Below are 26,680 nucleotides of genomic sequence, written 5' to 3'. Positions count from 1 at the left end.
ACCGGACGCAGGGTTCCAGCGTCCAGTGGTTCACAGGCAACTAGGGATGAAAACGGATCGGATACGGACGGATATCACCGATATCATATTTGTTTTTATATTTCTGGTCAGATTTGGATTCGAATACGGATAATGTCAGTCATATCGGATAAGATATGATTGGATGTCGACATCATAAATATACGATTTAAATATTTGTATACGGATATGGTATCAGATGTTAAACATTCGGACTCGCATACGGACAAATCTGAACCTCTCTAAACGAATTCGGTCTCGAATATGATCGAAAAATATTCGTACCATTTTCATCCCTGCTGGCAGCGCGTGTGGTGCCCTCGACTTTTGTCTAGTGAAAGAGCTAATGGCTCTATTTGTTGAGGGGACTTATAAATAGTTGTTGACCATCCTTGCGGGTATCCCTCTTGCACTTTGGAATACTTGAGGCATACTTTGAGCTAGGGAACACTCACTCCACTCATCTCCTTGCTTGATTGTCAATCCTAGTGAGATTAAATGAGATTCAAGTGCATTGCTTAGTGAGTTGTATCTAGTGACACTTGATCTTTGAGTTTGCTGTAGATTTCTTGTTACTCTTGGGTGTTTCGCGATGCCCTAGATGGCGCCTAGCTGAACTTTTTGGTCACTAGTGGGTTGACGATAATCCGGCGCCAGTGGTGGGCCTAGTGCCTACCGGGCTACGTCACCACCATGGGAGCGCGGCAGCGCCAGCGCTGAAGTCACCAGTGCTGCCACGAGTCCACGACGACCCTGGTCTTGCTTTAGAGGGCTTAAGAAACCGGTTTATAAAATGTTTAAAATGGGATATCAATACATTCCTCATAGAACTTGTAGTAAGACATGTTGTCAAAAAAAGAGAGAGAAAATAGTCTTAATCTCAAAGAAGCCAATTTCCCTTTGTATACTATTGTGGTAGCTCCTTAGAGTTAGGTGTCACTTTATAACTTCGTTTTTGAGATTATATGGACATTTGCATTGATGTTTGTAATAATGAACAATTATATGCATTAGTCGATACAGAAGTTGAGATATTAATATATTCTTTTTTATAAAAAAAGTGTCATAGTATGTAATAGGTAAAGAATCAATAGTACCCTGATTTAAGGTTGTGTTGTGTAAAAAAACCTGGCTAAGAGAGCATCTCCAAGGGTTTTGCATTTGAGGTTTGTATTTGAGTAATTTATCAAAAAGCTCCAAAAGAGGTATCCAACAGTTTTGCATTTGGAGTTTGCAATTTGGGCAACTTGGCAAATGAGGGAGCAAACTTGGCAAAAATGCCAAGCTGTGGACGGCTTTGCAAACCCGATCGTGCGAGCAAAGTCACGCGCGAGGAAAGCGCGTGCGCCTGAAGACCTTCTATTTTTATCCTTTGCCAAGTCCAAATGCCAATTCTCTTGGAGATGACCTATTTTTATCCTTTACATTTTGTTATGAGAGTTTGCAAACAACAACAAATGTTAAGTCAATTTGCTAAAGTCTTTGGATAAGAGAAGGGCATAGCTGCCTAGCTGCTCTTCGTGTGTGTGAGAGAGAGAGAGAGAGTGGCTCTCACTTTTGTTGATGTGAGTAGTAGTGGTTTCCTAGGTCTTTGTAGATAGATGTGATTTTTTGCAAATCTCTTCGTGTTTTTTTAAAAAAAAGATCTTTGTAGATAGATGTGATTTTTTGCAAATATCTCTGTGGGATAGGTTAGGTGCGACTCCATTATCATCAACATATATATAACCTAATCTGGAGCTATCATCATGCTTGGTTCGTTTAAAAACTTCACTAAAAAAAAGGAGGTTAAACAACAGTGAAGGAAATAGAAGAACCCTCCTGTCCGATGGCCAACGTGACAGCCGACAACAAAATCCACATCACGCTTGGCGACGAGAATCTCCACTTCCCCTTCTCCACTTCTCGCTTTCCCTGCTCAGCTCACCTCTGCTCTGCTCCTCTCGCCTTCGCATCCCCAACCAAGCAAACCGAAAAAGCAAAGCACCCCACCCCACCCCACCCCACCCAGTCAAGAATCGCCACCGGCGGAAGCAAGCCAGGCATCCCCCTCCCCCGCCCCATCCCCCAGATCGATTCCGCCGCCCGCCCATCCGTCCATGGATCCGTCAGCCGAGCCACCAGCAGCGGCATGGCCACCATGGACATCTCTCCTCCTACGAGCACTAAGCCGGCGCCGGACCTGGGTAGTCCTCTTCCTAGCCGTATACGCGGCGCTGCTCTCCTCCTCCTGGTCTCTCCTCGCCTCCGTCCGCGCCTGGTACTACTCCTCCGCCTCGTCCACCTCCTCCTCCGCCCCGGCGTGGCCCGCGGCGCTGTACGCCTCCGTCATGTACGGCGCGGTGTTCGGGCTGCTCTCCATGGGTGCCGCGCTGGCCGTGGCGGCGCCCGCCATGCTCGTCACCTGGACCACCGTCCTCGTGCTGCTCGCCTTCGCGGGACGACCGCCCCGGTCGCTCGTCGCCGAGGGCCGACGCGCCACCAGGGACATCGCGGGGCTCGCGCTCCGCGTCCTGCTGCGTGAGGGTAACGCCGTCGCCGCGCTCTGCGCTGCCGCCAGCTTCGTCGCGCTACTCCTCGGCCGCCGAGATGTTGAGGACGAGTCGGCGACGACGCTTCCTAATCAGTAGCTGTAGCTGTAGTTGCTGTCCTCTTCTTCTTCTTCTTCTCAAGCTATAGATTTGAGATTTCCCCACCTCCACCCGACAGCCCTGTCCTTCTCCGTCGGGACCGCAGCCGCCTGCGCAAGCCAAGATTGTGACATGATTTGGGGACGGGCTGGCTAGCGTCTCGGTGTGGTGTTTTCCGGCGGCCTCTCTTCTTGGTCTGCGCTGATTTGTTTACTACTTGCTAGGTGTAAATTAGTATCACACCAAGTTGTTTCAGTTTCAGTTACTCCACAAATTGGACAGTGATGGCATCTGTAATGAATGTAGCTTGTCTTTAGCTCTTGGCCATGAAATTGTCATACACAGTACAAGATACCGAGATTGGTTCTTGTAACTATGTGCCCATGTTCAAAAGATTGTTGGGATGACAAAATTGATTTCAAGGCTAACTAACCTTGCAGAAAGCATACTACATCTGTTATTGCTAGCACAACAGATATTGGAGTAGTGCTTTCTTTCAGATGATGTGATCTTTTCTTAGGGAGAATATTGGCCTCTCTGGTGGAAGCCGTCTCGACGAAATGGGCATGCATCTGTGAAGGTCCAGTTGGAGCCGGTTATTACAGATGAGATTGTAAGTATTATTTTCTTCCTTTCTTTCACAGACTTCATGATATTAATGAGCACGACAAATATTTGATTCGACTAGCACTTTCTTTGAAATGATGAGTTTATGAAATTTCTTTGTAGTTCTTAGCTAAATGTGTGGCTTATCTGCCATGCACAGTATTTATCCTCAAAATATGTTATTTAACTTGTATTGTTGTATCAACTATCCGGGTTGTGCAATCTGTTATGAAATTTTTTTGCACCTTGGGGATTACCAAGATGGTTGAAGTGACACAATGTAACCAAAGCAGATTCCACAAGTTGTGAAATGGCAGTTCCCTTAGAGTTGTCAGTCACTGTACAGTTATGATGCATGCCCATTACTACTTTATTTAGCTTGGACACAAAATTAGCAAGGGCCAACACAATGGCAATGGTAACAAATTTGAAGACTAATCAATAGAATGACATAAACATTACTACTTTACTATGAAGTTGCACAAATATAGGGTTGTTCTTAAACTTTTGTGAGTCCCTCTTTGTCATGAGTACCATCATAAAACCCCAGACAGAAATTGAATGAAGATTCTTCATATGCTGATTTGGTGGGGAAAAGCATGTTAAGTTGGCTTGATGCAACCATCTCTTGTCCGTCATCCAGCCTCCAGCCTGAGGAAAGTACTAGTGCAAGGTAGGCTTCATTGTAATTCTAGGTAGATAACTCCTGTATAATATTGCCTTTACAATGTGTTTGAGAAAAAAATGCCTTCACAGCCATGTTTTCAGATCGTATTATCGAATCTAGTTGTCTGACCACCGATCAGACGACTAATCGCGATTAGTCGTCGATCAGGGTCGATTAGTCGGTCTGATCGGTCTGATCGGGCTGATCGGACATTTAGTCGTCCTTATGCCTAGATAACCTGATCGACCATGTATATACTATATATATATGATGTAAATATATGAATTCATGGCATAATGAATCATTATCATGGTGATTTGGCCACTTACATGTAATTGCAGCTTGCTGATGCCTGATTTGGCCACAAACATGAACTCCTGCCTCCTGGACACTCACTCACTCACTCTTGTTCTTTTCTTACCCTAATTGGCCGGCTTAAGGTGGGCCGAATTCTTCCTACAGGCCTAAATACAATATTCCTGTACTGGCCCAACTTATCGTCCTGCTACACTTATCGGACGACTAATCGCGACTAATCGCATCTAATCGGACAATAAGGTTTCTGATCGACCTGATCGAATCGACGAAACTTATCGAGCACGCAATTACGATAAGGACGACTAATCACGATTAATCGCGATTAGTCGTCCGATCTGAAAACATGGCTTCACAGTCATGTAATATGACCTATTACTTTGTCAGGTATTGAGGACTTGATGCAAGTGGCACTGGATTGTTTCCCATCGAGCATAACTGGAAGAATTTAAACAGATGAGCGAGAGATCTGTGATGCAGAAAGATCTGTGTTGGCTCTCTTCAGAAATGCCAGATTTTCTAATGGTGCAGCTTTGTCATTGTCCGAAATTCTGATATTTAAGTATTTTTAGTCATCTGTTTTACTAGTGGAAGAAATGGCAGATGGCATAAATGATTCAGTAAAGATGCCTTGGAGAAGCTTAAGCTAGTGGTTAGTAGTACAGACTAGTTAACATTAAGCCTTGTGGAATCTGCTTTGGTTACATTGTGTCACTTCAACCATCTTGGTAATCCCCAAGGTGCAAAAAACTCCCAGAGTTTGCAGCTTATTAGTTCAGGGGTCTATGCTGAGAACTGCCAAGATGGTAGAGAGTTTGTCCTTGGCTTCTGGTGCTTCAGAAGACATTGCAAAACCCTTCAGTGATATGGCGTCATCTGTAGTAGATTCTAGTTGCCATGCTTATTCGCATTTTTGTGAATTTGCAGGATCATTCATAAAAAGTGGTTCACCACAGATTAGAAGGTTTGCACTGGAGTCCATGGAATTGTGGGGACTGACCAAGGGGCAAGGGTTTCACAAGTCACAGCCAATATTCACGTACCCATCCTGTCAATTTTCATTAGTCAAAGATTCTTTTTTGGGAATGAATTGCTCATCTGTTCAACAATATGACACAAGCCAAAGTGTGAGTTGATGCCAGATTCAGAGCAGACCCTATGTCTCGGTGATGAACTCTCAGCCTTAATTGAGTCTCCAAATTTCAACTCCTGAAAACAGAGCTGACAACACGAGATAAGGTATAGTATATTTACATTTTTTAGATTGAGAGGATGTTTTCATTGTCTTATGCGTAATGGTTCTTTGGTGTTTTCTCATAGAGGTTGACGTCTTAGTTACATGAGAAATGTTGTTGTCACACTTGTCACGTCTTAGAAGGTCGGCCCATGCATATTGGATTGCATTTTTCAAAACATCCCAGTACGAAAAATGCTGCATCTAGTGGGGAGAAAAAGGATGCTGAAATATCCTGTGAAAGCATTTCTCATAGAGGTTGACGTCTGAATGTTTTATCTATTCAGCACTTGTTTTACTAGTATTCAGTCATTTGTTGTGATATAAGATGAGAAAGAGAGAGCAGAGTAATGGGTGGATTAGCCAATGTATGGCTTTTATGGTCTCCTGTAATCATTTTTAATTAATTAATTTTTAGTAAACAAGTGATTACACTAGTCATAGTTGTACTATGTATCCTCTGAAATACCCTGTGAAAAGCAATATGATCAAACCTGTCAATATATCCTTTTAAGTTGCAATATGTAAATTTATTTGGTTGTTGTAATATCAATACTTTTCTCATGCTTTTGTTGCCTCCGTTTTAAATACAACTAGCTCCTGAACTGAAATATAATTTGTCCCAATGGGTTGCTGCTATATGTTATAAGATGCACAGAGAAAACTAAATAATGTACTGTTTTGAAAAACCACATTTGGTCATGTCTTTATGTTTTGCTAACTCTTGTTTGTATTTCAGCCATTGAACAAGTTGGAAGCAAAGAAACTGATGATACAAGCATGCTGATGAAGAACCGCAAGGTTAATACTAGAATAGATCGGCTATACAAGCAAATTACGTGGTTGTAAGGTCTATCTGTTTACTTATCAATTATACAAAATGGAAGCTAGTAGCTAACTAGCTATATGCTTCAGTAATAGCTATATCTCTCAGGCACACTGACATGTGAATAGGGCATGGTTTCTTGGTTCATATAGTTTCAGAGAACACGAAAACTCTTCTGGTTTCTGGTAGCTTTTTTGTTGTTTTGGCCATTCAGTTTCAGCACTCACACTTATCTAGTTATCATCTTCATGTCTGTTGCTTTTTCGCGATGGAGTTACAGTTTATCATACAAACCAATGTGGTCTTAAGTTGTTGAAAAAAAAACAGTATTAGCGAAGGTATGAATTTCTTGTACATGTTTTTTTTCCTTTCTTTGAAGAGGTCTGCACGTTCCACTTACATTAGCCTTTTAAGTTTAAGACATGTAGTCATCACGACAAAAACCATAACAGTATTTGGATAACCGACGACAACAGTTAAAACAAGGTAGGTAATAAGCAAAGTCACTGCAGCATTTGTCGTCCAATTTAACCCCCTAAGCGCCTCTGAATTAACCTACTTCTGAAAAGGCATGGATAAATTAGAATCGACGGGCTCGATCAGCTCTGAAACTCTTGGGCTTGTGCTTGAGCATGCGGATCCCCCCTTCACCGGGCACGGGCAGCACCTCGACGCCGGTGAAGACAGTCACCGGGATCCAGGGACGTCTTGCCTCACCAAAGTTAAGAATGAACTTGTTGGCAATGCAAAACCTCCCCGAGCCAAGGTTCACCAGGTCGTACGTGCACTAGAGTAAAAACCACCGTCCAAAACTAACTGAGCCGGTTTTAGAAAGTTCAAGGAATAGAAAATTCGGTTTTTATAACTTGGCTGTTATGTAGACTTCTTTCTACCGAAACTTTTGAAGGAACAAACATGTTCTTATTAACCTAGCACTACATTAATATTACCTGCAACAATAGATGAGATGTGTGGAACTCTAGGTAGTGAATATTACCTGCAACAATAGATGAGATGTGTGGAACTCTGGCCCATCAATAGCCAACAACTAATCCACCATGCCTTAGGGAATTTAACTAAAGCATGACCTGTAATTGGCATATGTGGAACTCTATACTACTAAATAGGTTCAGAACTCCACCAATAATCCTAACATCCCTTAGAGAATTTAACTTGTTAGGTATATTATATTCGTCTACTGGGTGTAGTGCAGCTATTTCCCCTTTAATTTTTCACAACCCAGAAGATATGGTTCTGCTGCATCTTTCTTCCTGTCACTTTTGGACTTGAGGGCTGTCCACGAGTTTGAAGCTCTTCATCATGCTTGATGGCTGCCTCATGCAAAACTAACTGCTCCTGCCTCCTTTGTAGTTTGTACCTCATCCTCCTTGCCTTTCAGACAATTTGATCCACCCTCAAGCGTTGATCTTGCTCGAGTCGCATTTGTCATTTCACTTGGCGAGCCTGATGCATCTTCACAAAAGTATGGACCTTTGGCTTCCATGTTGCTTGGCCATCGTTGTGGCCATGTAGACGCTACCAAATCCACCTATTCGATGAACTTGCAAGGCTATGTGTAGAGTGGTAGATGTCATGGATTATGTAGAAAAATTATAATGAGAAACAAAAGATTTAGTTGTCGCTGTTATCATAAAGTCATTATTCAGGTCCGGACACTTGAAGAATCTGTAGACGTAGTTGGCTCGAGGCACTTGACCTATCCGAACGCACAACATCGTTCTCCAGCCACAATGGCACTTTGGACACTCATGCCACTTTGGCACTTCCATTGGGTCCGACATCCATGAAGACATTGTTGTCTAGTAGAAGTGTTATGGCTTGAGGAGGAGATATGGTAGCGAACTTTGTTGAGCTTTTTACAAGCTTAGATACATTTTATATATGGTTTACAAGTCTTATTATGTATTTACTAGATTTTTTTAACTAACAAAAGGATAGAACGACTTCCAAAAGCACTCAAAACCATGGTAGGGAGATACTTTTAATTAGGGATGAAAACGGATCGAATACGGACGGATATCACCGATATCATATTTGTTTTCATATTTCTGGTCGGATTCGGATTTAAATACGGATAATGTCAATCATGTCGAATAAGATATGATTGGATGTCGACATCATAAATATACGATTTAAGTATTCAGATACGGATACGGTATCGGATGTTAAACATTTAGACTCGGATACGGACAGATCTGAACCTCTCTAAATGAATTCGGTCTCGAATACGATCAGAAAAATATTCGTACCGTTTTCATCTCTACTTTTAATAGATTTGGATGTCGTCTAGGCCCAAGCCCAACCAAACACGACGGCCCACGAGTGCACCTGAAGCGGCGCACGTTTCAGTTTCAGTTCCACTCCCAGCCTCGCGTTCGCCTGTTGTGTCTCGTCTCGTCTTCCTCGTGCCTCGCGCACTCGCCGCGCCTGCCTTTTCTGCTCTCGGCGGCATCCATAATACTCCCCCTCCCGGCTCCCGCACGCAGCCCCGGAGGTCCCCAATCTCGCCTCGCGATGGATTCGTAGCCTCGCGTCGCGAGGGTACTGTCGTTCTTTTCAGGGATAGGTAGATAGATTCCGACTGCTCGCCATTGGGGGGCTGCCGCTTGCCTCCGCCAGGTGTCGTCCGTCGGTTCGGCGAGCTGCGGGCGGGGCGCTCCTCGTCGTCCGTCACGATGGGGGGCTGGAACCGGAAGCGGTATGTGACCGGCCACCGTGACCGCTCCGCCGGCGCTTCTCGTCCTCCTCTGCCTCCGCCTGATTACGGTACGGACGGATTCCTCCCTGCTCCCTCTCTCTCTGAACCTGATGTTTCGATTTGGGTTGTATCGTCCGTAGTCTCGTAGGCTACGATCGGATGAGAACTCGTTCGGTGTCTAGATCTAGTCCTCGATTCTTTGTTGGTCAGATGATTTGGACACTGATTAAAGCTCGGAATCATAGTTATTGCTTGTCACTGTAGGCTTGCTTTCTCATGTGTACGGATTGTTCTTTCCATTGTGCATTGAAATGTCCAGAAAAAAAAATGCTATCTTTGCGTGACTATCACATCTGTTGGGCTGGAGGTAGAGGCATTCCTTTTGGGGGGAATAGGAATTGATTGGGAGGACACTGCAATTGCAAGATAGCAGTGTTGTGCAGGTGGGGATTCAGATCATCTGTTCCAGCAGCAGTCCAGTCTGCACAGTGCATATAGTATTTTGAAGATGTGTGGGAGTGCTATATCTGCAGTTATGTACCACGTCGACTTCAAAAATACTGAATGCCCGTCGCGCGCCATGGATTCGGCGGTTGGGTTCTTCCGGGCCCATGCCTCACTTCGCGCCTTTCCCGCCATCTTTGATTTGTACACTTTGTCATTTTGTGCACTTTGTCGTAACGCCTAGTCGATTGCCTTCTTCTGATTAAGTAAACGATGTCTGCTGGAATACTGGATGTGCCTGTCAATGGAATTATTTGCTACTATTCATCCCCCTCATTGTGTCTGTATTTTTTTTCCTCAAGCAATCTGACCTCAAAGTTTTGTGATCTCCTGGAAGACAAATGCTCACTTTCTTCGTACTAATTATATTATTAAATACATGACACGATGAGTCCAGTTGTGTAGGAGATATTGACTTGCCTTTAGAAGCAATGCTGTCATTTTCGGATCAAACTCTTTTGGCAAGAATTATGAACGCTCCCTTTATTTAGCATGCCATGTGTGTAGTGTAATTGTCTATTGTTTCCTGCACACCTTTGATTCATATGAATGAAAAGGAAATGAAAGACCATTCATACAATTAATGGGTTTATATCCTATCTTGAATGTTGTATGAGGGAATACCATTGTGAGCTTGGCTTATGAAATAAACACTTTACAGCTATGGGCTCAGAAGCTAGTAATCCTAGAATGTTGGGTTGTATGTATAAGCTAAGTTATAGCCTTTAGGGATATGATTTTGGTTTTAAGGTTAGGGTTTTCCTTATCATTCTCGATAACCACAGAACTCATAGGAGCTACTTTGGATTGAAATTAAATATGAGTAAAACAAAAGATTGACCACAAATAACGTAGTATTATGTTGCCACGTAACAAACACAGGAGCTACTCTGGAGGGCATATCTGCCTAGAAGGCATCTTGAATGACCACACAATAGCTTCTAAATTTATCTTTTGTTTTGGATGGATTCAGATGATCTCCTCTGTAATCGTAAACATGGAGGATTGTAACAAGCTTTATCTCTGGGGTATTCAGCTTCTACACGGTTACGGGGCTAATTTGAAAATTTTGGTAAACAAAGGCATTTTCTCTTCCAGGTTACTTGAACTAATCCTAAAATTTCAGTCTGATATCTTCCAAATCTGCAGTGGAGCTATAAGAGAATTCTATTTATGTTTTCTTTTTCTCCCACTCTACTGAATTTTGAATGCAATAATTTAGGGAATCTTTTGCCTTTCCTTGTTACCGTGCTGCAACCATTAATTCTTATACTCATTTTTCATATATGCAGGGGACAGTCACTACCCAGTCCCATTATGGGAAAGGGAATTCTGCCGCCATGTTGGCAACATTACTTGGGAGAGTTTCTGTGAAAACAAGCAATATGTTGAACCATTCGATAGACTTGAGCCCTGGGACGATTCCGAGGCATTTGATTGTTTCCAGAATGCAAAGGCAAGGTTCTGGGCGAACTATCATGGCAAGCCTTCTGACACTCCTTTGCTGGATGATCCTGATTTGTACATCGACAAGGTCGACTACGAATGCAAAGTCGACCCAGAGTTGGTTGCTGAGCTGGATAGTGTAGGGCTACCATTTGAGGATGATAAATCCGCCCCGGCCACAGGATGGCCCAACGCCGGGGCAGACAACAAGTGCACCCAGAACGGATCTGGAAACTGGGATGTATTCATAGAAAAGCCGGCCGAAGTCAATAAGTGGAAGTCTGAGGTCAATCTCGCACCCGACACGGTTTGGGGAGGCCAGGCCAAGGTAATAACACCTGAGGCAGTTTGGGGAGGCCAATCTTCCAATAAATGGGGCAATAATAGCAACACCAGCTGGGGCGCTTCTTTGGAGAAACCGAGTTGGCGTGACTGTAGCAAGAACCACTACTCATCCAACAACTGGAACAACTTTCATAGCGGGCCATCCAACGACAGGTACCGGCAGCCGGAGGATCCGAGCTACACTTCTGGGTCTGGAAGGAAACGGAACGGCAGTGGCGGTGGGTACTTCAAGCAGAGGAACAACAAACAGAGTTACCAGGACGAGGGGCAGCACCAGCAGCACAGGACCGGCGGCTGGCAGCAGGACCAAAGAGGAAGGAACAGGCAGTGGCGTCCAGTGTACAACAGAGCTCCCTAAAATGGTCCGGACTCTTGATCCCATGGCGAGAATTGCAGGTGTCTTTTCTTGTGCAGTCAGTGTTGAGCTGCTGCTAGCAAAGTGGTGCTTGTAAATAGATGTTTGTTTGTTTGAGTTTTATGCTGCAGCTGCTGAACTTCCGCAGCTGCAGCGATGAGATCCTCCATTGGAGGGTTGTGTTTCGATATTTCAGAGCTTGGGAAGAGTTTTAGTGATTTTTGTGTGGAGTGGGTTCGTAGAGAAGCGAATTCAGTGGCTCATATCTGTGCCCATATGATCTCAGCCACTGAACGTTGCTTATTTTGGTTAGATTGGATACCGGACTGGCTAATCGACTTAGCTGCCGGAGATTGTAATTCTTCCATGATATAATGAAGCTCTGAATTCTCAAAAAAAAAAAAAAAAACAGCTGCGGCCTTAGTATACTTCTGGTGTAATGTTTTTATGTTAATCAAGATGGGAGCATGACAGTTCGGTGCAAGGATAGTCCATTACTAACTCTGTTCATCTTTTCAGTGTAAGTGTAGAACGCGCCGGCGTACTGCATTTAGCGGAATGCCTTCTTCTATTTTCTTTTCTGGAATGGGTGAAAGAAGTGGCAAAACTGCTTCTATTTTTCTTTTCGAAAGCGAGCGCTGCACATTCTTCTTCATTAAGAGAGATTAGAGTTTTGTTACACAATAGGAGCCAGCCATGGCGAGCTACCAAGGCATGCCAATTGCCAACTCGAAAACACTAAAACATTGATGGCTGGCTCTAACGGCGGCGCTTGTGGTTGCACGTGTTTGGTTTCTCTTACTAAATTTTAGTTAGCTAAATTTTAGTCACTTTAATAACTAAACTTCTAAACATACTAACTAAAAATGAGCTAAAATAGTTTAATTATACTAATAATCTAATAGTAGCTAAAATAATTTTAACTAGCTAAAATTTAGTAAAAAAAACCAAACCAGACCTAACAGAACGGTTTGTGCGACGGAGGAGCAAAAGCCGTCCATGGTGCCAGCCTGGCACCATGGACGGCTTTTGCTCCTCCGTGGACGGTTTTTTGAACTAGAAAAAAACGTTAATTATGGTTGTTCGAAATGTACAAAGATTATTACGAGATAAAAAATGAAAATTAATACATAATTAACGTTTTTTTCTAGTTCAAAACTAGAACAATACTCTGTGTGTAGCTCCAGAAACAACAGATGAAACTATACTACTTAGAGCAACTCCAATAACTTGGTTATTCTTGTTGTGGATGCTATTTTAAAAATAGAAAGTTAGTTATTCCTTGATTTTAGCTGGCTATATATAGCCAAGCACTAACACTAACTATCTAATTTTGTAAAATAGCAAGGCTCTTGTGGATCTTTTTTCGAAGTTCTCTACTTTATAAAATGACTAAACAATAGAATTTGGCTACTAATTTTAGCCAAGCTCTTAGAGTTGCTCTTATATCTACTTATATAAATAAAAAATATCATAAATACATATTAGTGGATGATTTAGCACTGTACGTGGACAAATAATATATGTTAGAATGATGTGGTTTGGTGATGTGAATAGCTCTAACAAAGACATGACTGCATGTGCTAGTAGATGTTAATGTGGACAGTTATATGAAGAAAAAGAACACTAGTGGGGATTAAAAATATAAAATACTAGGATAATACCTATGCATTGTTGCGAGACTTTCTTAGAAATAAAATGGCTGTATTATCATTATATATATGCATGAGATATACCATCAAAACTAGTTAAGCTAATAGAAAAAATTAAATATAACATTTAAATATTAAATCAAATTATAGAAGAATGTGACAACCAAACAAATAGTATAACGTGGATGCCTCGAAGATGTCATAGCACTTATTAGAGGTAATGACATGGCACTTAGTGGAGTATGACATCTGGATAGTTTGAATGTGAAAACTGAAAGATAGTGATATCTCTTTTTATAAGAGATATAGATATAGAAAAACATATAGATAAGAGATATAGATATAGAAAAACATATAGATATATATTAAAAAATATAGAATATAGTTATAGATCTGGATCTAGATATAGATATAATGAAAAAAGAAGACTAGCCAATGATTAAAATTAAATAAATAAAGATAAAAGAAAACATTGACCGACTATTAAGATTGCATATGACAACAAGTAGAAAAAGCGATGGTGGGTGCTTGGGTGGTGATAACTTTTGTGTAAATAATGCGAACTTGAAGGGCCTTTATTGAAAACAAAGCCATTGTCTTGTTCGTTTGGACTTATCAGCCGAATCTGCCAGCCATTCAGCAGTGTTTTTCTCTCATAATAAATCAGCCAACGGTACTTTCCGCAATATCCATCATGTTTTGGTTAATTTCCAACTATAAACTAACTAGGCTCAAAAGCTTTGTCTTGTAAATTACAGGCAATCTATATAATTAATTATTTTTTATTTATATTTAATGCTCTATGTATATGCCGCAAGATTCAATGTGATGGGAAATCTTGAAAAAAGTTAGATTTTAGGTGTAACTAAACAAGGCCTAAATATAAAATAGGAATAGCAATGTGAACGAGGAGGAAGATTGAGTTGCGGCCTATATATGCATATGCATGTTTGGCCTCAACCAAGTCCTGGCGTCATTTAAAAGCATAGTCACATAAAACAGGTTTACTATCTTCGACCATTAACTCGGATTCATGGATCCTGACAAATTTATAGGTTCATTTTTTATTTAAAATGTAAAAATTTTCTGCGATTAGCATACCACGTAATGTGACCCCGTACCTCGACCCTATTAACCCAGAAACTTTATAACTATATATATGCTTAAAATAAATATTTTGTGTATCCCAATGTATGTCTAGAGTCAAATATGGTTAACTTTGACCAAATATTCACAAAAAATATCAATCTTTATAATGTGTAATAAGCATAGTTATATTAATTGCAGAAGATATTTTACAATAAATTTATCTGGATATTGAAATATTAATACTGATTTTATATATCTATTTAAACTTTTTAAAAAAATACTCTGAAAAATAAGATGTGCGTTTATTTGGGATGGAGGAAGAAAACAGTAAGAAAAAAGAGATTGGAACAGTGATCATCAGAGTCTACTGAACTACTCACTTCATCTTAAAATAGCTGTTTTTTAAGTTTTTGTGTCATAAATTTGATTTATAGAAAATATATATACCATTTGTATTTCTAAATAAATTTATTAAAAACTAGATTCAAAATTTTTTTTTGATGACACTAATTATGTATGATAAGGTATTAATAATTTTTAGTGTATATTTAATATTTAATTAAAGTTGTTCTTTTAGGAAGCCAGAACCACGGTTATTTTGGATTTTTTATAATGGCGCGTAAAGTGCCCCTCGACCGTGCACCCAACCCCCCACCACCCCCCTCGCTTCCGCTGCCGCTGCCGGCTAGGGTTTTACCGCCAATCTCTCACTCGCATCGAGGCGAACCGCCCGATCGGGATGGTGGAGGAGGCGGGCGACATGACCATGACGCAGTCGCAAATGCGGCTCAACCACGCGGCGGCGGAGGGCGACGCCGGCCTCCCGCCGCCGACCCTCCTCGGCGGGGCGTCACGGCTCCACGCCGTCGACCAGGTCCGTCCGTTCCCGCGTCTCCTGATACTTTCTCCGGAATCTCATCCCGCAAGGCACCGACCCTTGGCCGATCGCCGCACGTTTCCGCTCCCGGTTTCAGTTTCCGGCTCTCGGTGTCGTCTTCCTCGTGCCTCACGCGCTCGCCGCGCAGGCGGCAGCACTCCCGCTGCGTCGATATATTAATTCCCCTTCCAGGATAGGCACTGGCACCACCCGAGTCCCCATTCTCACAGCGCGAGGTTGTGTTTTGTGAGGGGCGGATTCCGGTTGCTCGCCATTTGGGTGGGCTCCGACGCTCCGTCTGGTAGCTCCGGCGAACCGTTCTTGGAGTTGGGGCGGGGTGCTCCTCCTCTTACTCCTCAAGATGGTGGCCTGGAACCGGTCGAGCGACGTGAATGGCGACCGTGAGGACTCCGGCAGCACTTCGCATCCTCCTCTGGCTCTGCCTCGGCCTGATGATAACGGTACGGACGGATTCCTCTCCCTCTCTCTGAAACTGGGTGTTCCAGTTTGGGTGGTATCATCGGCAGTCTGTTGGGTTGCGATCGGATTTGAACTTACTCGATGTCTAGATCTGCTACTTATTCTTTGTTTATCAGATGATTTGGATACTGATTCAAGATTAGGATCAGATCAAGTTATTACTGGTTAGTTATACTTGCCTGTCGCTGTAGGAGGCTTCCTCATGTATAAGAACTGTTCTTTCCATGCCAGAAATGTTATCTCTGCACGATTATCACATCTATTGGGGTTGGGGATATCCATTTCTTTTTGGAGGAATAGGAATTGGGATGGCACTGCAATTGCTAGATAGCAAGTTGTACTTGAGTGATCACATAATAGCTTCTGAATGCATCTTTCTTTATGGATCAGTTCAAATATTTCCTGCAGTCATAAACATGGATGATTGTAGTAATTTTTATCGCTGGGATATTTGGTTTACACTGAACTAATTTACTAAAATTTCAGTCCGGCATCTTCCAAATTCGCATGGTGGAATACTAATCAATCTAGCTATAAGACAGTTCTATTTATGTTCTTCCAGATTGCTGAATGCAGCACATCAGGGAATCTTTTGTCTTTCTGCATTGCCGTGCTGCTACCATGAATTCTGATACCCATTTTTTTCATATGCACAGGAGACAATAATGTCCACCCAGTCCCATTATGGGAAAGAGAATTCTGCCGCAACGCTTACGACATTCCCTGGGAGACCTTCTGCGAAAACAAGCGATTTATTGGGTTATACAGAAACGTCATGGACTGGGATGATTCAGGAGCGCTCGAGAATTTCGAGGAGGCAAAGGAAAGGTTCAGGGCACAGTATTTTGGCGAAGTTGGACCGAACAACGGTAACAATAACTTCCATGGAGGTGGATCATCTAGCAATTTGCACCAGCAGGTGGTGGATCCAGGCCACACGTCATCCGGGACTGGAAGGATGCTGACCGGCGGTGGCACGATGTGGATGAGTGGTGCCTTCACTGGCGGTGCCACAAAGTGGAATGGTGGTGGTGGCAGTGGCAATGGCACCGGCAGGAACTGGAATGTTGGCAGTGGCAATGGCACTGGCAGGAACTGGAATGTTGGCAGTGGCGGTGGCGGTGACAATGGCAATGGCAATGGCAGTGGGAGGAACCGAAATGGTGGCGGTGGCGGCAGTGGCAGTAGCAGCAATTGGAATTGTTTCGGCCGCGGCAATTACAGGAGCCAGCGCGAGGGGCAACACCAGCAGAGGAACGGCGGTGGCATCCACAGGAACCAGGACGATTTGCAGCACCGGATGAGGAGCGGTGGCCGGCAGCAGCAGGGCCAGGGGAGGATGAAGGAGTGGCGTCCTGTGCAGCACAACAGGGCTCCCAAAGATGATCCTGCCGCGTGATCTCGCCAGGTGAGATCGCAGGTGGTTTGTTTATGCAGCCAGTGTAAGTGTAAATTCAGAGGGGCTGCTGCTGGCACAAGTGGTGCCCGTAAATACAGAGGAGCTGCTGCTGGCAAAGTGGTGCCTGTAAATAGATGTTTGTTTGTTTGTTTGAGTTGTATGCTGCATCTGCTGCTCTTCCGCAGCTGCGGCCTTACTTAACTTCTCGTGTAATGTTATCATGTTATAATGTTAATTAAGGAGGTGTTTGGTTAGAGGTGTTAAAGTTTAATAGGTACAGTAGTTTTTTCGTTTTATTTGGCAATTAGTATTCAATCATTGACTACTTAGACTCAAAAGATTCGTCTTGCAAATTATTCTCTAGTTGTGTTTTTAATTTTGTAAATAGTCTATATTTAGTACTCTATGTATTTATCCAAACAATACGAGAATTAAAGTTTACCGATGAAAACCAAATATAGCCTAATATTAGAGCATGACAGATCGGTGCAAAGATAGTCCATCATTAACTCTGTTCATCTTTTCAGTATACTGTAGAACACGCCGGCTGTTGGGACCACGCCGATCCGCACACAAATCTTGAAGCCGCGACATCAGGAGAGGAAAGCCAATTCAGCAAACAGGCTCGGGGCTCCAGCTCCTTTTAGAAAACGACTTCGAATTTTGATCATGAGTAGAGCTGAACTCGTTCAAAAAAACATTTGGCAAAATTGCTTATTCAATTTTCTTTTCTGAAATGGGTGAATGAAGTGGCAAAACTTCCTCTGTTTTCTTTTGTGGAAGTCAAACGTTTAAAGTGGGTGTACATACGATTTATATCAGTTGTGATAAAGTTGTTTGAATTGAACAAAGACTATTATGAGACAAAAATGAAATTTAATCCATAATAATGGTTTCCCTTGTAATTAGAAATAATAAAAAAAATCAACATATCATTCAGATTAAAATGAATGAGGCCTGAGCGTGCTAGGGTGGTGATAATTTCCGTTTAATGATAATAATGCAAACTAAACTTGAGGGGCACTCAATTTATTTTTAAATACTTTTATCTACACATCATCTATATCTATATCTATATCTATATCTATATCTATATCTATATCTACTTATATCTTGTAATTATTCAAAACCATGTAGAGTTCTATCTCGACATACAAGACATCCATATCAACAACTCGATCACTAGCGCATGTAATTATGGCACACTACAACTATCCACGTGAACAGACCACATTAATCTCTAACATGCATTTATTTATTCACATCAACAAAGCCACTGCACATCATTCACTAAAATTCATTCGCAAGCCATATCACATTAACAAGCTACATTGTTGTTGGCATGCTTTTAGTTAAGATCGTTCGATTGTCTTATAAGCCGTATTTTTTCTGTCAGCTATTAGTGCTTTTCTCTCACGACAACAGCGAACAATATTTTTAGTCATGACTCTTCAGACCAGCGAACATGCTCTAATTTTTTATCCTCCATGTCACTACTCACTTCTTTCGGTTTCCATCTCATTTAAATAGATGTTGGAGCAAGTGTGCTTCGTATTGGATGAGAAATTACCATGCTAACGTTGAGTCACTCAGCCCAACAAAATAGGCTAAATACTTCACTCGTAGTCGTCTCTCTATTTTTCTTCTCGTCAACTCTGTCCAATCCCTTCTAGAGTACTGAACTTAGGGCATATTTGGTACAACTTTATGAGTTGTTGTAAGATGTTTTTGTTTTTGTCAAGCACTTATTTTTAAAACAGTTTGATGGATGAAGCTGTTTGTCTTTTTCTCTCACAAAGACATAAGTTGAGATAAAACTGAAAAAATAGCTTATTGTAGCTCTCTTCCTCATTTCTCTCTCGTCTATGCAAAAAGTAGTTGGTGAAACTATTTATCAAACCGTGTGTTTGGTTGGGGGTTGGGTGGGTTGGGTTGGATCCAACCCAGTTTTTGGAGACGGAGCCAACCCGTCCAGTGTTTGGTTGCACTTCTGATTTTGGGGACGGAGCCAACCCATTTTAGTGTTTGGTTGAAGAATTGGGGACAGAGCGGCTCCGTTCAGTGTTTGGTTGAAGGAATTTAGTGTTTGGTGGGAGCCAACCCGGCTGGAGCGGCTCCGTCCGCCAGATTTTGATGGACGAGTCCAACCCGCATCTGAGAGGAATATTCCACTCTAGAGCCAACCCAACCCTCCCATCCTCCAACCAAACAGCCACAAGAACGGGTTCGCTCCGACCCGGCTCGCCCCGCGCTCCAACCAAACACACGGAAATATTTTTTCTAAAACAACTTAGCTTTTACTGAAAAGTTATTCATGAAACTATTTTCTTAAAAAAATAGGTTTAAGCTATGCCTATTGTACCATAGTGGCTTGGAGCCTTGGACGGAATTTTATTTTTTTATGGCGCGTAGGTGCCCCTGAACCGTCTCGTTCCTCTTCTTCGTCCCCAATCCCCCGGCACAGTGCTGCTGCCCGAGCTAGGGTTTTACCACCAATTTCTCACCCGCATCCGGGCGACCCCGTCCGATCGAGATGGTGGTGGAGGTGGGCGACAGGACGCAGTCCCAAATGCGGTTCAACCACGCGGCGGCGGAGGGCGGCGACGCCGGCCTCCCGCCGCCGGTCCTCCTCGGCGGGGTGTCACGGCTCCACGCCGTCGACCAGGTCCGTCCGTTCCCGCGTCCTCTGGCACGCTCCGGACTTTCTCCGGAATCTCGTCTCGCAAGGCACCGACCCCTGGGCGATCGCCGCACGTTTCCGCTCCGGCCGGTTTCAGTTTCCGGCTCTCGGTGTCGTCTTCCTCGTGCCTCACGCTCTCGCCGCACAGGCAGCAACCCGCCTGCCTTTTCCGCACTCGGCTGCGTCGATATACTCCCCCCTCCTGGATAGGCACTCGCAGCCCCAGAGCCCCCATTCTCGCACCGCGAGGTTGTTCTGTGAGCGGCGGATTCCGGTTGCTCGCCATTTGGGGAGCTCAGCCTGGTGCGGCCCGGCGCTCCGGTGAATCGTTCGTGGAGTTGAGGCGGGGTGCTCCTCCTTTTCCTCCTCACGATGGCGGCCTGGAACCGGTCGAGGGACGTGAATAGCGACCCTGAGCACTCCGGCGGCAGCTGGCGTCCTCCTCTGCCTCGGCCTGATAACGGTACGGACGGATTCCTCCCCATCTCTCTGACTCCGATGTTCCGATTTGGGTGGTATCATCTGTAGTTTGTTGGGTTGCGATCGGGTTTAACTTACTCGATGTTTAGATCTACTCGTTATTCTTTGTTTATCAGATGATCTGGATACTCATTCAAGCTTAGGATCAGAGTTATTACTGGTTAAATAAACTTGCCTGTTGTTGTAGGCTTCCTCATGTGTATGAACTGTTCTTTCCTTTGCACGATGAGATGCCAGAAATGTTATCTTTGCATGATTATCACATCTATTGACTGTTGGGCATAGTGATTTCTTTTTGGGGAAATAGGAATTGGGAGGGCACTGCAATTGCGAGATAGCACTGTTTTACCTGTACAGGTGGAGATTCGACACATCTATTCAGCCACAGTCCGGTCTGCAACTCTGCACAGTGCATTGTATTTTTTGAAGATGCATGGAATTGCTAGTATCCGTTATGTACTGCGTTTGATTTCAAATACTGAAATGCTCCTTTCGCGCCATGGATTCAATGGCTGGGATCTTCCGGATCCATGACTCAATTCGCGCCTTTCGCGCCATCTTTGATTTGTATACTTTGTCGTTTTGCGCACTTTGTCATAACGCCTAGTTGCTTGTTCTGTCCTGAGTAATAAGTAACCGATGTCTGTTGGCATATCGAATACGACTGCCAATGGAATTACTGACTACCATTGGTCCCACACGTGGTGTCTGTACCTTTTATTTCCAAGCAACAATATGACCTCAAGTTATGATATGCTGTAAGACACATTTTCACTTTTTTTCTTACTATTTATATTACCATTAAATGAATGACATGATGATGCCTGTGTAGGAGATAGATACTTACCTTTAGAATCAATGTTGCCATTTTTGGATCAAACTCTTTTATTAAGAATTATGAATGTTTCCCCTTATCTAGCACGCTACCTGTGTAACTGTCTGATGTTTCTTGCACACCCTTGATCTCCATTCTTATGAATAAGAGCAAGTGGAAGACCCACTTTCAGTGTTGGAAACTTCTCATTGCCATTAATTTCTTACATCATGGCTGCCTGGCGGGGTTTTGTTAACTATTTCAGTAATACGTGTAGTTGTCCACTTTTGTTTCTAAAATATTGGAAGAGTTTGTCGTAGTTATTTATTTATCATTTTTTTAGAACAAAATGGTCAGCACCATTTCTCTACTGAAACAAGCATTACTGGTGCAGAGGTCATCATATCTTGGAAACAACAATCCCTTCTGGTAATTAGAGAGCGGCACACGGCAACATGTAAAGCTAGCGCCGCCAATGAAATTATAATGACAGGACATCACCTTTTGTTTTCTCAGATAACGTAACAAGTACAAGAGCTGGTTTGATGACTTGTGTGTCTAGACAACACCTTGAGTGACCATATAATAGCTTCTAAATGTATCTTTGTTTATGGATCAATTCAAATATTCTCTGCAGTCGAAAACATGGATGATTGTAACAATCTTTATCTCTGGGGTATTTGGTTTACTGAACTAATTTAAAATTTCAGTCTGGTGTCTTCCAGATTTGCATGTTGAATATTAATTAATCTAGCTATAAGACAATTCTATTTATGTTCTTCCAGATTGCTGAATGCAGTACATCAGGGAATCTTTTGTCTTTCTGCATTTCCGTGGTGCTACCATGAATTCTGATACCCATTTTTTCATATGCGCAGGGGACACTGTCCGCCCAGTCCCTTTATGGGAAAGAGAATTCTGCCGCAACGCTTACGACATTCCTTGGCAGACCTTCTGCGAAAAAAAGCGATTTATTAAAATATTATTCAAAAACGTCATGGACTGGGATGATTCAGGAGCACACAAGAATTTCCTGGATGCAAAGGAAAGGTTCAGGGCAAAATATTTTGGCGAACCTTATGAGGATCCTGTGGAAAACCCGGATTTGTACATCGATGAGGTTGATCACCACTGTGAAGTCAACCCGGAGTTGGTAGCTGGCCTTGATAAGATAGCTGGCAATGACTTGGTAGTCGACCTGGGTTGGGGAGGCATGGCGAATATGACACCGATGAGTTGGGGTGCACCGATAGGCAGTCTGATGCCCCCAGGTTGGGGACAACCGGTTCCTAATCTGAAACCCACTGGATGGGGGGAACCAGCCAACCCGACACCTGACACTGCTTGGGCAGGTACGGCGAATATGACACCCATGGAATGGGGAGCACCGGCTGACAATCTGATACCCCCGGGTTGGGGACAGCTGGTTCCTAATCTGAAACCCACTGGATGGGGGGAACCAGCCAACCCGACACCTGACACTGCTTCGGCAGGCACGGCGAATATGACATCCATGGAATGGGGAGCACCTGTTGGCAATCTGATACCCCCGGGTTGGGGACAGCCGGTTCCTAATCTGAAACCCACTGGATGGGGGGAACCAGCCAACCCGACACCTGACACTGCTTGTGGAGGCCAGCGTAATCAAACACCAGGGGCTGTCATGGGAGCCCAGCCTTACTCCACACCAAACAGCAGTAACAATTACTTGCATGGAGGTAGGCCATCCAACAACTGGCAGCAGCAGGGGGTGGATCCAGGACAGACATCATCTGGCACTGCAAGGATGCTGGGCGGCGGTGGCGGTGGTGGCAGGAATCGCAACCGTGGCGGTGGCGGTGGTGGCAGGAATCGCAACCGTGGTGGCGGCGGTGGCGGTGGCAGGAATCGCAACCATGGCGGCAGTGGTGGCTTTGGCAGCAATTGGAATGGCAGCGGCCGCAGCGAACAGAGTATCCAGCACGAGGGGCAACAGCGGCAGAGGACCGGCGGCGGCATGCAGAGGAACCACCAGGACGAGGGGCAGCGCCAGATGAGGAGCATGGGCCGGCAGCAGCAGGGCCAGAGGGGAAGGAGGATGGAGTGGCGTCCCGTGCAGCACAACAGGGCTCCCAAAGATGATCCTGCCGCTTGATCTCTCGCCAGGCAAGATTGCATATTTGTGCAGCCAGTTTTGGGCTGGGCTTCTGCTAGCACAAGTGGTGCCTGTAAATACAATGTTTGTCTTGTTTGTTAGAGTTGTGCGCTGCCCCCGCCGCCGCTCTTCAGGAGCTGCTGCGGCCTTGGTTTACTAATGTTGTGCTGATGATGTTGTAATGTCAATGTTAATGGGAGTATGACAGTTTGGAGCAAAGTTAATAGTGCTCATCTGGTTATATTTCACTGTCTATTTCACTGGTTAATAGTAGCTCCGACTGCAGACAGAGAGCAGGACGCGATGGACTACGGTCCGGATGTTCCGCCACGACATCCGTCAGGAGAAACAGAGGAAGGGAAACTGGACTGTGTGTGTGCATCGTTCGCTTGAGCTTACGAGCTGAATCTGTCAGCCATTATATTTCTCTCTCCTAACTAACAAATTAGATAACAGTACAAACAATCCCGGACCATCACCACCAAAGCCGTGCCCTGCCCTCGCGACGCTCACAACACGATCCCTTTTTCACGTCTCCGCGAGTCCGCCGCTGCACGATCTAGGGCTTTGCCGCTGTCGATCCACGGTCGGGTGATACTTCATTTCAGAGTACATAGAAGATGTGTTGGTGTTACCAGCAATGAACAATCACTTGGAAACTCTGGATGGAATGCCAAAGCTAGCTTATACTTGATGTTGCCGTCACATCGTCTTTTGGCTTATAATGCGTCTTTTTTCTTTGTTTCATTTTTCTTGTCCCAAATTTCGGTATAGGCAGGGTCGCAGGAATGCCAGCACGCACAGGCACTCTCGGAGCCTCCGAGGTGGGCCGATAGGACTAGTGACGGCAACATCATCTTTGGAATCAGAGGACAGGGACAGGTGTCGTTGGCTCGTTGCAGTTGAGCATGTCCTGCCACCTCGATAGCATCGTGCTCAGCCCTATAGAGCTCACGGGAAAATAAACAAAGGTCTAGTTTAGTTTTCAAAAGTTTTTAAATTTTTTATCATATCAAATTTTTAGACATATGTATATATGGAACACTAAATATAGATAAAAATAAAAACTAATTACATAGTTTATCTATAATTTTCGAGATGAATCTTTTGAACTTAGTTAGTCTATGATTAGATAATAATTATCAAATACAAATGAAAATGCTATAGTAGGTAAAACTAAAATTTTTTGTCAACTAAACAAGGCCAAAGGCGCGGGCCTGGGTGTGTGGAAGGGAATAAAAAAGGGATACATGCATGCATATTTTTATGTCTTCACTAGGAATATCTTAGAAGAATAGAATTTTATGCCTAATTCTGTTTCTTCATCAGAAATGTCTCAAAAGAATATGCATAATTTTGAGTCTTCACTAGTAACGTCTCAAAAAAGCCGAATTTTACAGAACCGGCCGCTAGAGTTCATGGGAAAAGTTGTGTGGGTGGTTAGAACAAGGCCCGCGCCTGAGCGCGTGGGTAGGGAATAAAGGAAGGATATATGTGTAATTTCGTGTTTTCACTAGCAACGTCTCAAAAAATGTATTTTATGGGTAACTTGCGTCTTTACTATAGGAACGTCTCAAAAAGTAATTTTTTATGTGTAATTTTGTGTCTTCTTCTCTAGTAATGTCTCAAAAAAGTAGAATTTTACGGAACCGACTACATCATGCTTGATAGAGTTCAGGGGAAAGTTGCGTGTCGTGGCTAGAACGAGGCACAGGCTGAGGTGCGTGGGTAGAGAATAAAAGAAGGCACATGCATAGTTGTGTTTTCACTAAGAACATCTCAGACAAGTAGAATTTTATGCGTAATTCTACTTTTTTATTAGGAATGTCTCAAAAACTTAAATTCTTATGCATAATTTTGAGTCTTCTATAGTAACATCTTGGAAAAATTAAATTTTATGGAACCGACCGCATCATGCCTCAGCGCGTGAGTAGGGAATAAAAGAAGGATACATGTGCAGTTTTGTATCTTCATTAGGAATGTCTCAAAAAAGTATATTTTTATGCTTAACTTGCGTCTTCATTGGGAACATCTCAAAAGTAAAATTTTCTATATAAATTTGTGTCTTCACTAATCACATCAAGAAAAAATAGAATTTTGCGGAGCCAGACGTATCATGCTCATAGAGCTCATGGGAAAAGTAGCGTGCGGCGACCGAGGTGAGACACAAGCCTAGGCGTTTGGGTAGAGAATAAAAGAAGAATAAATGTGTAATTTTATGTTTTCATTAGGAACGTCTCAGAAAAAGTAGATTTATATGTGTGATTTTGCTTCACTAGGAACTTCTCGAAAAAAGTAAAATTCTATGCGTAATTTTGGGTCTTCACTAGGAACGTCTCAGGAAAGTAGAATTTTACGAAACCAGTCGCATCATGATGATGGAGCTCTCTTTGGGGAAAGTTGCGTGTGGCGGACGAAATGAGGCACAGGCCTAAGCATGTGGGTAGAGAATAAAAGAATGATACAAGCGTAATTTTGTGTCTTCACTAGGAAGTTAGAGAGAAGTAAATTTATATGCTTACTTGTGCGTCTTTCACTAGGAACGTCTCTGGGTCTTCACTAGGAACGTCTTAGAAAAGTAGAATTTTACGGAACCTGCCACATAATGTTGATAGAGCTCATGGGAAAGTTGCGTGTGGTGGCCGGAACGAGGCACTGGCCTAAGAGCGTGGGTAGAGAATAAAAGAAGGATACATTCATAATTTCGTGTCTTCACTAGGAGCGTTAGAGAAAAATTGAATTATATGCTTAACTTTGCACCTTTCACTAGAAACGTCTCAAAAAAAAAAAGAAAAATTATGTGCGTGATTTCGTATCTTCACTAGAAACGTCTCAAAAAAGTAGAATTTTACGGAACCGGCCACATCACGTTAGTAGTGCTCATGAGGAAGTTGCGTGTGGCCATCCGATCGAGGCGCAAACATAGGTGTAGGGGATTAAAAGAAATATGCATATTTAATTTCACGTCTTCACTAGAAACGCCTCCAAAAAATAGAACTTTATGCGTAATTTTGCGTTTTCACTAAGAACGTCCCGGAAATTCTGCCCACGGCGGATATTTAGGAACAACTGCAATTTTATGCCAAGGACCCCTAGTTCACTCTACTCCCTTATCAACACAACACGTACGAGACAACCATTTTGTTTCACTACACTTTGTGTAAATATATATACTAGCATTGATAATCAAATAATGTTTCGTGTTTGGCAACTTAATATTTGCATTTGGTTTGAGGTTGTTTTCGGCGAAAACACTCGGCATGAGCTGACGTCACCTAGAGCATCGCACTCCACGCAGCAAGGTTTGTGCCAAGCGGTTGGCAGTTCCTTTCCCGCGCCCGGCGCGAAGCTTCCTGGAAGCTCACATCCCCCACCCCCCCGTCCTCCCCCCCCCCCTCCCCTCCCCTATA

The 26,680-nt window shown here is 43.4% G+C and overlaps 4 protein-coding genes across 8 annotated transcripts; all 4 read left to right on the top strand.

The window, feature by feature from the left end:
- LOC8070358 lies at positions 1,937-6,549 on the top strand. 5 transcript variants are annotated; one of them, XM_021446539.1, is made up of 4 exons: positions 1,937-3,261; positions 4,624-4,761; positions 5,164-5,475; positions 6,210-6,532. In XM_021446539.1, the coding sequence occupies exon 1, from the start codon at positions 2,118-2,120 to the stop codon at positions 2,646-2,648; it is 531 nt and encodes a 176-aa protein (XP_021302214.1). In that variant the 5' UTR covers positions 1,937-2,117; the 3' UTR covers positions 2,649-3,261; positions 4,624-4,761; positions 5,164-5,475; positions 6,210-6,532. The 5 variants fall into 5 exon arrangements, 4 of the variants coding, with proteins under 4 accessions (XP_021302214.1, XP_021302213.1, XP_021302212.1 ...); XM_021446538.1 differs by having other exon boundaries at positions 4,624-4,888; XM_021446537.1 differs by lacking the exon at positions 4,624-4,761.
- Positions 8,624-12,074, top strand: LOC8070357. The gene is made up of 2 exons (XM_002442643.2): positions 8,624-9,083; positions 10,812-12,074. Exons 1-2 carry the CDS (start codon positions 8,993-8,995, stop codon positions 11,666-11,668), a joined length of 948 nt encoding a protein of 315 aa, XP_002442688.2. The 5' UTR covers positions 8,624-8,992; the 3' UTR covers positions 11,669-12,074.
- LOC110429861 (keratin, type I cytoskeletal 9-like) lies at positions 15,157-17,418 on the top strand. Its single transcript, XM_021446549.1, has 2 exons — positions 15,157-15,744; positions 16,420-17,418. Exons 1-2 carry the CDS (start codon positions 15,645-15,647, stop codon positions 17,160-17,162), a joined length of 843 nt encoding a protein of 280 aa, XP_021302224.1. The 5' UTR covers positions 15,157-15,644; the 3' UTR covers positions 17,163-17,418.
- Positions 19,563-23,525, top strand: LOC110429591 (translation initiation factor IF-2-like). Its single transcript, XM_021445737.1, has 2 exons — positions 19,563-20,305; positions 22,015-23,525. Exons 1-2 carry the CDS (start codon positions 20,215-20,217, stop codon positions 23,268-23,270), a joined length of 1,347 nt encoding a protein of 448 aa, XP_021301412.1. The 5' UTR covers positions 19,563-20,214; the 3' UTR covers positions 23,271-23,525.

Source organism: Sorghum bicolor, chromosome 8 (assembly GCF_000003195.3).
Source record: "Sorghum bicolor cultivar BTx623 chromosome 8, Sorghum_bicolor_NCBIv3, whole genome shotgun sequence".
Taxonomy (NCBI): Eukaryota; Viridiplantae; Streptophyta; class Magnoliopsida; order Poales; family Poaceae; genus Sorghum; species Sorghum bicolor.
The sequence above is the reverse complement of the archived record's forward strand: the minus strand, read 5'-3'. Positions and strand labels throughout refer to the sequence as shown.

Excerpts from the sequence above, each read along its gene's own strand:
- LOC110429591 (XM_021445737.1), top strand. The coding sequence starts at position 20,215 with ATGGCGGCCTGGAACCGGTCGAGGGACGTGAATAGCGACCCTGAGCAC. Across the intron at positions 20,306-22,014 it reads TCTGCCTCGGCCTGATAACG|GGGACACTGTCCGCCCAGTC; the intron begins GTACGGACGGAT and ends TCATATGCGCAG.
- LOC110429861 (XM_021446549.1), top strand. The coding sequence starts at position 15,645 with ATGGTGGCCTGGAACCGGTCGAGCGACGTGAATGGCGACCGTGAGGAC. Across the intron at positions 15,745-16,419 it reads GCCTCGGCCTGATGATAACG|GAGACAATAATGTCCACCCA; the intron begins GTACGGACGGAT and ends TCATATGCACAG.
- LOC8070357 (XM_002442643.2), top strand. The coding sequence starts at position 8,993 with ATGGGGGGCTGGAACCGGAAGCGGTATGTGACCGGCCACCGTGACCGC. Across the intron at positions 9,084-10,811 it reads TCTGCCTCCGCCTGATTACG|GGGACAGTCACTACCCAGTC; the intron begins GTACGGACGGAT and ends TCATATATGCAG.
- LOC8070358 (XM_021446537.1), top strand. The coding sequence starts at position 2,118 with ATGGATCCGTCAGCCGAGCCACCAGCAGCGGCATGGCCACCATGGACA.